Source organism: Hyla sarda, unplaced genomic scaffold (genome assembly GCF_029499605.1).
Source record: "Hyla sarda isolate aHylSar1 unplaced genomic scaffold, aHylSar1.hap1 scaffold_1937, whole genome shotgun sequence".
Lineage (NCBI taxonomy): Eukaryota > Metazoa > Chordata > Amphibia > Anura > Hylidae > Hyla > Hyla sarda.
Window position 1 is genome coordinate 1 of NW_026608593.1, and position 13,657 is coordinate 13,657.

Sequence of the window (13,657 nt, forward strand, 5' to 3'; positions counted from 1 at the left end):
TTACTGTATAATATCCCAGCAGTGTCACCTCTCCAGTCATCACCAGACCCCTCCATTACTGTATAATGTTCCAGCATTCCCAGCAGTGTCACCTCTTCAGTCATCACCAGACCCCTCCATTACTGTATAATGTCCCAGCAGTGTCACCTCTCCAGTCATCACCAGACCCCTCCATTACTGTATAATGTCCCAGCAGTGTCACCTCTCCAGTCATCACCAGACCCCTCCATTACTGTATAATGTCCCAGCAGTGTCACCTCTCCAGTCATCACCAGACCCCTCCATTACTGTATAATGTCCCATCAGTGTCACCTCTCCAGTCATCACCAGACCCCTCCATTACTGTATAATGTCCCAGCAGTGTCACCTCTCCAGTCATCACCAGACCCCTCCATTACTGTATAATGTCCCAGCAGTGTCACCTCTACAGACATTACCAGACCCCTCCATTACTGTATAATGTCCCAGCAGTGTCACCTCTCCAGTCATCACCAGACCCCTCCATTACTGTATAATGTCCCAGCAGTGTCACCTCTCCAGTCATCACCAGACTCCTCCATTACTGTAAAATGTCCCAGCAGTGTCACCTCTCCAGTCATCACCAGACCCCTCCATTACTGTATAATGTCCCAGCAGTGTCACCTCTCCAGTCATCACCAGACCCCTCCATTACTGTATAATATCCCAGCAGTGTCACCTCTCCAGTCATCACCAGACCCCTCCATTACTGTATAATGTCCCAGCAGTGTCACCTCTGCAGTCATCACCAGACCCCTCCATTACTGTATAATGTCCCAGCATTCCCAGCAGTGTCACCTCTCCAGTCATCACCAGACCCCTCCATTACTGTATAATGTCCAGCAGTGTCACCTCTCCAGTCATCACCAGACCCCTCCATTACTGTATAATGTCCCAGCAGTGTCACCTGTCCAGTCATCACCAGACCCCTCCATTACTGTATAATGTCCCAGCAGTGTCACCTCTCCAGTCATCACCAGACCCCTCCATTACTGTATAATATCCCAGCAGTGTCACCTCTCCAGTCATCACCAGACCCCTCCATTACTGTATAATGTCCCAGCAGTGTCACCTCTCCAGTCAGCACCAGACCCCTCCATTACTGTATAATGTCCCAGCATTCCGAGCAGTATCACCTCTCCGGTCATCACCAGACTCCTCCATTACTGTATAATGTCCCAGCAGTGTCACCTCTCCAGTCATCACCAGACCCCTCCATTACTGTATAATGTCCCAGCAGTGTCACCTCTCCAGTCATCACCAGACCCCTCCATTACTGTATAATGTCCCAGCAGGGTCACCTCTCCAGTCAGCAGCTCCATCATCTTGATCGTTGATGAGTTCTCGGATCTTCTGTTCATCCATTTCCTCATGTATCAGGGAGTGAGGTGGGGGCCCCGGGATTTGGCTCAGGGTTCTTCCCCATCCTTCACACACAGGGGCCCGACAGCGCCCACTAGAGAACTTCTTCACTACTGTGTAATCCTGTGTATGGAGAGACACATTAATATCACTACATACATTCCCAGAATCCCTCACCTCTCCAGTCATATCCATCTGTTATTACATAGATAAGAATGAGGTCATGTGACATCACTCCCAGAATCCCTCACCTCTCCAGTCATATCCATCTGTTATTACATAGATAGGAATGAGGTCATGTGACATCACTCCCAGAATCCCTCACCTCTCCAGTCATATCCATCTGTTATTACATAGATAAGAATGAGGTCATGTGACATCACTCCCAGAATCCCTCACCTCTCCAGTCATATCCATCTGTTATTACATAGATAAGAATGAGGTCATGTGACATCACTCCCAGAATCCCTCACCTCTCCAGTCATATCCATCTGTTATTACATAGATAAAAATGAGGTCATGTGACATCACTCCCAGAATCCCTCACCTCTCCAGTAAGCCGGAAGAGTATCTGTAGGGTGAGGTTTATGATCCTGTCGGCCATCTTGTTCCTGTCTCTCTCCATGGTTGATGGGTCATCCAGGAGAATTCTCTTATATAGAAGATATCAGCAGAGGATCCTGGATTGGAGAAACCTGAAGGGAAGAAGAGGAGACGATGATAAACCGCACCAGATTCTATGGAGAAATAAAATCCATTTCCTGGAGATAATCTGGGGAAACATCTGAGGAGACATTATAGTTACAATCATGGAGGCTGTAAACCTAGTCAGTGGATCCATCATAGTCTGGGGTGGAGTCATGGGAGATGGACAAAAAAAAAATTAGACAGCAATCCAACACTGTTTAGTTCTTACTGACGTGTCTATGGGGGTAGGTTTTTGGATTTTTAACTATATTTTTTCCTGGGAGCTGGAACTTTCACTTTCTATTTCCTGCATTCTATACAGGATCCGGCCCGTTGTCTTCTCCGAGCTCCAGGAACAGGACCTCACTTTCTCTGTTGGACGGTGATCACATGTGGGATGAGAAGGGATTAATGGACTTTTTCGATTAAAATCAATATTGGTAATCGCTGTCGACGATTTCCTTTACCGATAAATCGCGCATCGATTAGTTGTTTCAGAAATCCTCAAAAGTAGAGCGCAGCATACCACGGTGACATCATCATTACGGATGACCATTCGGGCCGTACGGCTGGGCTTATGATCTAGAAGAAATGCCAAATCAGGGTTAATGACTATTTCCCGGTTTCGGAAGGCGTCTCCACTCCCCCCTCAATGTCCTCTATCTCACCAGGATACAGAGTACGATCATAATCCTGGAGTTACGGGAGACGGTCGGGTGATGACTTTCATCAGGACTTGATCATTGGATATAACGGTCATATTGGGTAAACGGCGCTGACATCTGTCCTGTATTATAACAGCGTTTACCACATTGTCCTCCTCAGTTATTGACGCGGTCACATGACACATTTCTGCGCTTTTCATACTTGGATTCACATAAAGCGTTGGTGGGATCATAGGTGAATGGATCCGCGTCACACTGGGAATTATTGTCCCGGAATGTTACGTAATTGTCCAGAAATGGGGCAGAAAGCCAATCGGGTCTCCAGGGTTGGTACGACACTATGTCGGGAGTTTGAATCCTGACGTGGATGTTGTCCCTCCAGGTGCCCACGTTATGGATCCTTCTAATCTGGAACACATTGTTTTTGGTAACGAAGGGAGGTGGGGAGATCCACCAGGACCACAGTGGCGGCCATCTTAGATTAATATCTGGAGGCCGCTCAGGATCGTAGCCTCCAAAAGAAGTGTCCGATACCGGAGGAAGAAGACTGATCAGGTGACAGGATGGGCGGGGAGGTGACCTGCAGCCCTTCACCATCCAGACATCCTCTGGGGGGCAGTATAGGCAGGAGATCAGGTAAATGAGTGCTGGCCAGTACAGAGCTTCCACAGAGCTTTGATTATGAGATCTAAAGGGTTAATGATGATGACCAAAACTAGTGGTGAGTGCTGGCGGCTTATAGCTCCTGAGCTCACCTCAAAGTCCTATAGAGGGTGCAGAGTGTTATTATATACTGTGTCCTTAAGGGGTTAATAATAAACATCCCCAATAATCCTGAAAGGGAGAGAACACACATACCTGTATCTGTAGAGGAGACGCGTGCTTACAGGACCTGCGATGATGTCACCGTCATGTGATCAGTCACATGGAGGAGGAGGAGTCACATGATCAGGGGCTGCAGCTCTAGGCTCATCTGCTCAGTGTATGCAGGACTCTGCTGTCACATGACCATTATCACAGGTCCTTCAATCACAATCTTTTCTATACAGGCTGTGGAGGTGTCTGTATTCTTAGAGCACCGAACCGCCCACTCCTGTCACATGATCCTCCCCACAGGTCCTTCAGCCACAGTCACATCTATACTGCTAAATTTTCCTCCAAATGTACTGGTCACATGATTATGACATCATCACAGGACCTACACCTCCAGCATGTAGCAGATACAGAGCAGGTCCTGGTGGGGCAGTCACTGCTGTTGTGTTGTGTGTGGAGATCTCTCAGAGCAGCAGCCCCTGATCATGTGACTCCTCCTCCTCCATGTGACTGATCACATGACGGTGACATCATCGCAGGTCCTGTAAGCACACGGCTCCTCTACAGATACAGGTATGTGTGTGCGGTCACCATCAGATCAGGATTATTGGGGATGATTATTATTAACCCTTAAGGACACGATGTATATTTACATTCTGTGCCCCATATGGGACTTTGAGGTGAGCTCAGGAGCTATAAGCAGCCAGGACTAATGACGCTCATTGCCATTAACCCTTTAGATTCCATGATCAAAGTCGATTGCAGGATCTAAAATGAGTAAAATGCAGTTGTTGGGGGGCGGAGTCTAGATCAGCTGAGATGATGGCCGGAGGGCCCCTTACCGTGCTCTGTGCTCAGTTCGGTGCTCTAAGAATACAGACACCTCCACAGCCTGTATAAGCCGAGCACCGATAACACTGATCACTATGGCAGAGCGTTATTCAGGGTTTGTAATAGAAGCCCCTCCCCTAATAAGTTTATATCCCATTTTTGTAATAAAATAATGTAGGTGGGCGTGGCTTAGACATGGCGCTGTACGGTTGTTTTTCTAGGGAGCGCCGTGCCGACCAGCGGTTGTTTCCTGATTTCCTGCCTATACTGCCCCCCAGGGGATGTCTGGATGGTGAAGGTATCAGGTCACTTACCCGCCCATCCTGTCACCTGATCAGTCTCTTTTCTCAGGGTATCAGCCACTTCTTCCATACAGGACTATGTAAGCATCAGGTTTTTTAAGTTTCTCCCGCACCCTTATTATTACTTAAGACAGTGTTTCCAATCCAGCGTGCCTCCAGCTGTTGTAACACTACAACTCCCAGCATGCCCTGACAGCCAAATGCTGTAACAGCTGGAGGCACCCTGCTTGGGAAACACTGACTCCGGTGGTGGCCCAGACCCTGCGTGTGTAACGGTATATGATGCTCGGCCTCTGCTGCAGGTAATAGCAGGTTCTTCCGGGGGGACATATCACAATTCACATAAAATCCTGATGTAATTGTGATGTATATTGTGCCCCCTAGTGGACACATTTCAGTATTCTTCATTGGACAATGTCATATTGAATCCCTCTATTCTTCTCCCTGCTCTGATGAAGACGTTCTGAATACACCGCAGCCTCAGAGATTAGGAGAAATGGATTCACAACGTCTTCAGCAGAGCAGGGAGAGCGACCTCAGAAGACCTGGAGGACCAGAGCGCCACCACTGGACGGGAGAGGGGAGTGCGCTCTAGTCTCTTATTTTACAGCCCTCGGACAATGGATTTTGTTTTATAGAGAAATCTGAAAACTCCTATAATGTCTCCTCAGATGTTTCCCCAGATTATCTCCAGGAAATGGATTTTATTTCTCCATAGAATCTGGTGCGGTTTATCATCGTCTCCTCTTCTTCCCTTCAGGTTTCTCCAATCCAGGATCCTCTGCTGATATCTTCTATATAAGAGAATTCTCCTGGATGACCCATCAACCATGGAGAGAGACAGGAACAAGATGGCCGACAGGATCATAAACCTCACCCTACAGATACTCTTCCGGCTTACTGGAGAGGTGAGGGATTCTGGGAGTGATGTCACATGACCTCATTCTTATCTATGCAATAACAGATGGATATGACTGGAGAGGTGAGGGATTCTGGGAGTGATGTCACATGACCTCATTCTTATCTATGTAATAACAGATGGATATGACTGGAGAGGTGAGGGATTCTGGGAGTAATGTCACATGACCTCATTCTTATCTATGTAATAACAGATGGATATGACTGGAGAGGTGAGGGATTCTGTGAGTGATGTCACATGACCTCATTCTTATCTATATAATAACAGATGGATATGACTGGAGAGGTGAGGGATTCTGGGAGTGATGTCACATGACCTCATTCTTATCTATATAATAACAGATGGATATGACTGGAAATGTGAGGGATTCTGGGAGTGATGTCACATGACCTCATTCTTATCTATGTAATAACAGATGGATATGACTGGAGAGGTGAGGGATTCTGGGAATGTATGTAGTGATATTAATGTGTCTCTCCATACACAGGATTACACAGTAGTGAAGAAGTCTTCTAGTGGAAGAACCCTGAGCCCAATACCGGGGCCCCCACCTCACTCCCTAATACATGAGGAAATGGATGAACAGAAGATCCTAGAACTCATCAACAAGATGATGGAGCTGCTGACTGGAGAGGTGACCCTGCTGGGACATTATACAGTAATGGAGGGGTCTGGTGATGACTGGAGAGGTGACACTGCTGGGACATTATACAGTAATGGAGGGGTCTGATGATGACTGGAGAGGTGACACTGCTGGACATTATACAGTAATGGAGGAGTCTGGTGATGACTGGAGAGGTGACACTGCTGGACATTATACAGTAATGGAGGAGTCTGGTGATGACTGGAGAGGTGACACTGCTGGGACATTATACAGTAATGGAAGGGTCTGGTGATGACTGGAGAGGTGACACTGCTGGGACATTATACAGTAATGGAGGGGTCTGGTGATGACTGGAGAGGTGACACTGCTGGGACATTATACAGTAATGGAGGGGTCTGGTGATGACTGGAGAGGTGACACTGCTGGGAATGCTGGGACATTATACAGTAATGGAGGGGTCTGGTGATGACTGGAGAGGTGACACTGCTGGGACATTATACAGTAATGGAGGGGTCTGGTGATGACTGGAGAGGTGACACTGCTGGGACATTATACAGTAATGGAGGGGTCTGGTGATGACTGGAGAGGTGACACTGCTGGGACATTATACAGTAATGGAGGGGTCTGGTGATGACTGGAGAGGTGACACTGCTGGGACATTATACAGTAATGGAGGGGTCTGGTGATGACTGGAGAGGTGACACTGCTGGGACATTATACAGTAATGGAGGGGTCTGGTGATCACTGGAGAGGTGACACTGCTGGGAATGCTGGGACATTATACAGTAATGGAGGGGTCTGGTGATGACTGGAGAGGTGACAATGCTGGGACATTATACAGTAATGGAGGGGTCTGGTGATGACTGGAGAGGTGACACTGCTGGGACATTATACAGTAATGGAGGGGTCTGGTGATGACTGGAGAGGTGACCCTGCTGGGATATTATACAGTAATGGAGGGGTCTGGTGATGACTGGAGAGGTGACACTGCTGGGACATTATACAGTAATGGAGGGGTCTGGTGATGACTGGAAAGGTGACACTGCTGGGAATGCTGGGACATTATACAGTAATGGAGGGATCTGGTGATGACTGGAGAGGTGACACTGCTGGGACATTATACAGTAATGGAGGGGTCTGGTGATGACTGGAGAGGTGACACTGCTGGGAATGCTGGGACATTATACAGTAATGGAGGGGTCTGGTGATGACTGGAGAGGTGACACTGCTGGGACATTATACAGTAATGGAGGGGTCTGGTGATGACTAGAGGTGACACTGCTGGGAATGCTGGGACATTATACAGTAACACCACTGGAGGGGTCGGGGTGATGACTGTATCATTGTGTGTCAGGTTCCTATAAGGTGTCAGGACGTGGCGGTCTATTTCTCCATGGAGGAGTGGGAGTATGTAGAAAGACACAAGGATCAGTACAAGGATCAGGTCATGATGGAGGATCAGCAGCCCCTCACATCACCAGGTAATAGACATGACTATATACACACGTCCTCTCATTATTTGTATGTAAAGAATGAATTCAGTCTCTGTATGTGTTCCCTACAGTCAGATCCAGTAAGAGAACAGCACCAGAGAGGTGTCCCCGTCCTCTTCTTCCACAGGATGATCAGGTAGATGGAGATATTCCCTATGATCTGTAGAAGGGCTGTGAAGCTCTTGTCGTCAGTCCCCTCACCCTCCATGACTCCTCATCTATAACATTCCACGTGACTTCTCCTACTGTCTGATGACTTTTACAATATTTCTTCCACATCTTATGAATCAGGGAGAAGATCTGAACAATATTAATGCTCCAGAGACAGATATGGGCGGTGATCAGCAGTATAAGGAGAACATTGCTACAGAGAAAGATCTGAACAATATTAATGCTACAGACATAAAGGAAGAAGAAGAGACAGATGTGAGCGGCGATGAGCAGTATAAGGAGAACATTCCTACAGGGAAAGATCTGATCTATATTAATGCTACAGACATAAAGAAAGAAGAAGAGACAGATGTGAGCGGCGATGAGCAGTATAAGGAGAACATTCGTACAGGGAAAGATCTGATCTATATTAATGCTACAGACATAAAGGAAGAAGAAGAGGCAGATGTGAGCGGTAATGAGCAGCATAAAGATGACATTCCTACAAGTAACCTCTCAGGTGAGTATTGCCTACTAAATGCAGAGAAGAGTCACGGCCGGGTGCACAAAGTACCAGTGTGGGGGAGAGGGTGATTGGACCTCTAAACACCAGAAATGCCCAGCAAAACAGTTTAAGGCCTGCGGTCATTAGTGAATGCGGTATTTAAACATTTAAATGAAAACTGGCACTGGAGTGATGTTCCATGTCGGTCTTTACCGGCAGATCGCTATCTCCGCCCATACTTCCTCACCCGACCTATTATGTAAATGTATGTCAATGGTCACGAACGAGTTAGGGGAGGACCCAATAGTAGAATTTCAAGAAGAATTGTCATTTATTAGGGAAAGTTGAAGGGTCGGGTGTTTATTACCTCAAAACATTGAAAATATTAGAGAGTAAAAAAAATACCTTTAACCCCTTATAATGCAAAAACAACAATTTCCGCCTCCTAATTTTCCTGTAAACACGATTATCAGATCCGACCGTGGTGGTGGTGTGGGGGGGGGGGGGGGTACACAGGGAGAGTGAGCCCTAAACTGACCCTAAAAAGCAAACACTCTCCCTGCCTACTTGCCCATCTATTCTAAACGATGGATCGACAACTGGGCGCTGGTCCCTTCCTGCGCTAAAGTGCAGTGGCTAAAAAACACATAATAATACACAGTCGGTCACTAGCCAGAAACCTTTCAGGAACATGGAACACTATAAATACTGGACTCAGATAACTAACATAAACAGATAAAGTTCAGAGGACACAGATCAGACAGTAAGCACAGAGGACACTATAGACCAATGGTAAAGCACAGAGGAAACACTAATCAAGTGACCATGAACTCTATGAACAGTGCATGTACTAACAAACTCTAAAGGTCATATCAACCAAACAGGATACAAATATAGGACACTGTTCACACTGGACACAGATAACCTACAAACAGATTAGGTACAGAACACAAGACTGGGAAACGGATGAGTCTGCACAAACTCCAGGAACAAACAGGAATTATAACTCAATCTCTTAGATAACCTCCAGTAGACACAGGAATGTCTTGATACCAGAACGCAATCTCCCCAAGTCCGCCATGGAGCACGGAGATCTCTTGTCCTAATTTTCAATTCCCCGGATACCCCATGAAAAGGTAACAGGGATGTCTTGTTACAATAACTCAGAAAACGGATACAAGAAAACACACAGTGTGACACAGCTACTTAGCAGAAAGGACTAATCCTAAAAACCGACTAATCAAACACAGATTAAAATCTACTATGAGCATGCTACATAACCATGGCTAAAACCCAGAACATATCAAAGATAAATACAAAGTGCATGCTTTGGCGAAAATAGTAGATTTAAAGACTCAAACAAAGGGTGTTTCACCAACAGCTTCACAGCAGCATGTCAATCACCATCATGTCCGAACTATTAAAATATAATGTTAATGATCCCGTACGGTTAACGGCGTGAACGAAAAAAAAAAAAAAAGTCCAAAATTCCTACTTTTTTAATACATTTTATTAAAAAAAATTATAAAAAATGTATTAAAAGTTTTTTATATGCAAATGTGGTATCAAAAAAAAGTACAGATCATGGCGCAAAAAATGAGCCCCCATACCGCCACTTATACGGAAAAATAAAAAAGTTAGGGGTCATCAAAATAAAGTGATTATAAACGTACTAATTTGGTTAAAAAGTTTGTGATTTTTTTTTAAGCGCAACAATAATATAAAAGTATATAATAATGGGTATCATTTTAATCGTATTGACCCTCAGAATAAAGAACACACGTAATTTTTACCAGAAATTGTACGGCTTGAAAAGAAAACCTTCCAAAATTAGCAAAATTGCGTTTTTCGTTTTAATTTCCCCACAAAAATAGTGTTTTTTGGTTGCGCCATACATTTTATGATATAATGAGTTATGTCACTACAAAGGAGAACTGGTCGCGCAAAAAAGGAGGAAAAAATGAAAACGTAAAAATTCAATTGTCTGAGTCCTTAAGGCCAAAATGGGCTGAGTCCTTAAGGGGTTAAAGGGGTACTCCAGTGGAAAACAATTTTTTTTTTTTTTTAATCAACTGGTGTCAGAAAGTTAAACAGATTTGTAAATTACTTCTATTTAAAAATCTTAATCCTTCCAGTTCTTATCAGCTGCTGTATACTACAGAGGAAGTTGTTGTTCTTTCCAATCTGACTACAGTGCTCTCTGCTGACACCTCTGTCCATGACAGGAACTGTCCAGAGCAGGAGCAAACCCCCATAGCAAACCTATTCTTTCTGGACAGTTCCTGATATGGGCAGAGGTGTCAGCAGAGAGCACTGTAATCAGACAGAAAAGAACAACTCAACTTCCTCTGTAGTGTACAGCAGCGGATAAGTACTGGAAGGATTAAGATATTTTAAGAGAAGCAATTTTGAAATCTGTTTAACTTTCTTGAGCCAGTTGTTAGGGAAATAAAATAATAAAATCTTAACAATATATATATATCTGGGAAAAGATGAGGCATTCATCATTGTAAGTGAAGCATTTGTGCCAAAATAGCGCCAAATATAGACGGAACAAAGGGTAAACACAATGATAAACGCCGTCCAAAATCCTTCCCCAAAAGAGAAGCGTCCAAAACAGGGACAGTAACAAAAGGCCGACTACATAGGACAAAATAAACTGTAGGGAGGTGGTTTACTGGAGCTTTATATCCCCTATGGGAGCCTCCTATAAAGGGGTACTCCACCCACAGACCTCTTATCCCCTATCCTTTGGATCGAGGGATTCTGCATTCTTAACAGTACGTTTATACCGCTGGGTTATGGCGGCCGGAGACATCACAGCACGGCCCCTCCCATAGACATGAATGGAGGGGGCGTGGTGTGACGAAGGGGCGTGGCGTCTCTGGACGCCCAAACCCAGCGTTCTAACCCCAGCGGTGGGACCCCCGCGACCAGACATCTTACCCCCGATCCTTTGGGTAGAGGATAAGATTTCTGTGGGTGGAGTAACACTTTAATTATTCTAAGGTCCTGCTAGTACACAGGGGCGGAGTTACCCCATCATTGTACTAGGTAATAGGGAACCTATATTATTTGTGCATTAACTATTTAGTATCTGGAGGACGGTGAGAAGGTTCCATGATGTCACATGCTGCACTTATAATGTTCTACTAAAAAGACTATAAATATGGGCGCAGTTATTAATATAATCTGTGTTATTCTCTGCAGATTCTTGTAGCAGGAGATCAGAGGAGAATCTTATATCTTCAGATTATAAAGCAGATGATGATATCACACAAGATACATATGAAGAACATTCCATTATCCCAGATACACCCTCAGCCCTTCACAGCCAAGATCTGTCATCTCATCCTTATATACAGGTCCTGTCTTCTCAGTCATCACAGGATGTTCAGCAAAATAAAGGTCACAGAAGGGGTGTTGGACATCAAAAAGATTGTGCAAGGGGGAAGCAATATTCATGTTCAGTATGTGGGAAATGTTTTATCTATAAATCATATCTTGTTAAACATCAAAGAACTCACACAGGAGAGAAACCATTTTCATGTTCAGAATGTGGAAAATGTTATACTCATCAGCCAAGTCTTATTAGGCATCTAAGAACTCACACAGGGGAGAAGCCATTTTCATGTTCAGAATGTGAGAAATGTTTTGCTTGGAAATCAGATCTTGTGCAGCATCAAAAAATTCACACAGGAGAGAAACCATTTGTATGTTCAGAATGTGGAAAATGTTTTACTCAGCAATCAAATCTTTTCAAACATCACAGAACTCACACAAGGGACAAGCCATTTTCATGCCCAGAATGTGGGAAATGTTTTTTTAGTAACTCGCAGGTTGTTAAACACCAGAGAACTCACTCAGAGGAGAAGCCTTTTTCATGTTCATAATGTGGAAAAGGTTTTACTCAAAAATCATATCTTGTTGAACTTCATTTCCTCGTTCAGTATGTGGAAAATGTTTTATGTGGAAATCGGATCTTGTTGAACATCAAAGAACTCACACAGGAGAGAAGCCATTTCCATGTTCAGAATGTGGGAAATGTTTTACTCGGAAAGCAGAGCTCACACTGGAAAGTAACCTTCCATCTTGTGAAATAGAACAAATACTTCAACCATTGCAGTCAGAGTCACAAGAGAGAGCAATAAACTAACATTGAAAAAGTATAATTATAAAAAAAATACTCAACCAGGTACTAGAATATTCTACCTTAATGTATATAAACTGGTCCCAAACCTTGTTACAAATATTAAATAAAAATTTGCTTTTGAATATTAGTTTCTTCTCCATCCAATGGTTCTATTCCATGGGGAGCTGCTGCTGATTCCTGATCTCAATAAGGTGGTCATGGCAGTGTGTAAGGCAATGTTTCCCAACAAGGGTGCCTCATAGTGATGGATGTTTACAGTGGGGAATCCACCATGGAGGGGGTGGGGTGTGACGGCACGATAGGGCGTGGAGTTACATCACATCTCCCGCCGCGGGAACCTAACATATTAGCCCTCGTTTACTATGAGTGTCGGGTTTATCTCTGAGTGTTTCTAGATTTACTCCATGTATTTTTCTCCCTGATTTACTAATGTGTCGCACGGGAAAATTGATTGTGTTGCCTGGTAAATTGTATATTTTCCCCCGGCACAGCACAATCATAGACACGCCGCAGCGCATGTGTGTGTGTGTATGTGTATATATATATATATATATATATATATATATATATATATATATACACACCGTATTTATCGGGGTATACCACGCACCGGCCTATAACACGCACCCTCATTTTACCAAGGATATTTGGGTAAAAAAGTTTTTTCCCCAAATATCCTTGGTAAAATGAGGGTGCGTGTGTGTGCGTGTATACCCCGATACACTGTTTCTGACCTCACAGAAGCCCCCAGGAAAGGCAGGGTGAGAGAGGCTGTCACTACCCGCTTCTCTTCTTACCTGTTGCCGGGGTCGGGTCCGCGCTGCTTAAGGCCTCCAGTGTGCGTCCCCTGCGTCGTTGCTATGCACTGCGCGGTGCAATGACGAGTGACGTCATTGCGTCTCGCAGTGCATAGCAACGACGCAGGGGACGCACACCGGAGGTCTGAAGCAGCGCGGACCCGACCCCGGCAACAGGTAATTATACAACCGGGGATGGGGGAGGCAACAGGGCAGCGGCGCCGGCAATGGGTGCCGCTGCCCCTTTTCTCCCCCTGTCTGTTGGCGCCACTGCCCCATTGCCGCCACCGCTTCTCTCCCCCTGGCTATCGGCGCCGGCAATGGGGCGCCTGCACCGATAGCCAGGGGGAGAGAACGG

The 13,657-nt window shown here is 45.2% G+C and overlaps 1 protein-coding gene across 1 annotated transcript; it reads left to right on the plus strand.

Annotated features, from left to right (window-relative positions):
- Positions 1–6,112: 6,112 nt before the first annotated feature.
- Positions 6,113–12,586, plus strand: LOC130316570 (oocyte zinc finger protein XlCOF7.1-like). Its single transcript, XM_056552795.1, has 5 exons — positions 6,113–6,231; positions 7,556–7,682; positions 7,766–7,830; positions 7,986–8,364; positions 11,560–12,586. Exons 1-5 carry the CDS (start codon positions 6,172–6,174, stop codon positions 12,240–12,242), a joined length of 1,314 nt encoding a protein of 437 aa, XP_056408770.1. The 5' UTR covers positions 6,113–6,171; the 3' UTR covers positions 12,243–12,586.
- Positions 12,587–13,657: the final 1,071 nt, after the last annotated feature.

Excerpts from the sequence above, each read along its gene's own strand:
- LOC130316570 (XM_056552795.1), top strand. The coding sequence starts at position 6,172 with ATGGATGAACAGAAGATCCTAGAACTCATCAACAAGATGATGGAGCTG. Across the intron at positions 6,232-7,555 it reads TGGAGCTGCTGACTGGAGAG|GTTCCTATAAGGTGTCAGGA; the intron begins GTGACCCTGCTG and ends ATTGTGTGTCAG. Across the intron at positions 8,365-11,559 it reads TCCTACAAGTAACCTCTCAG|ATTCTTGTAGCAGGAGATCA; the intron begins GTGAGTATTGCC and ends TATTCTCTGCAG.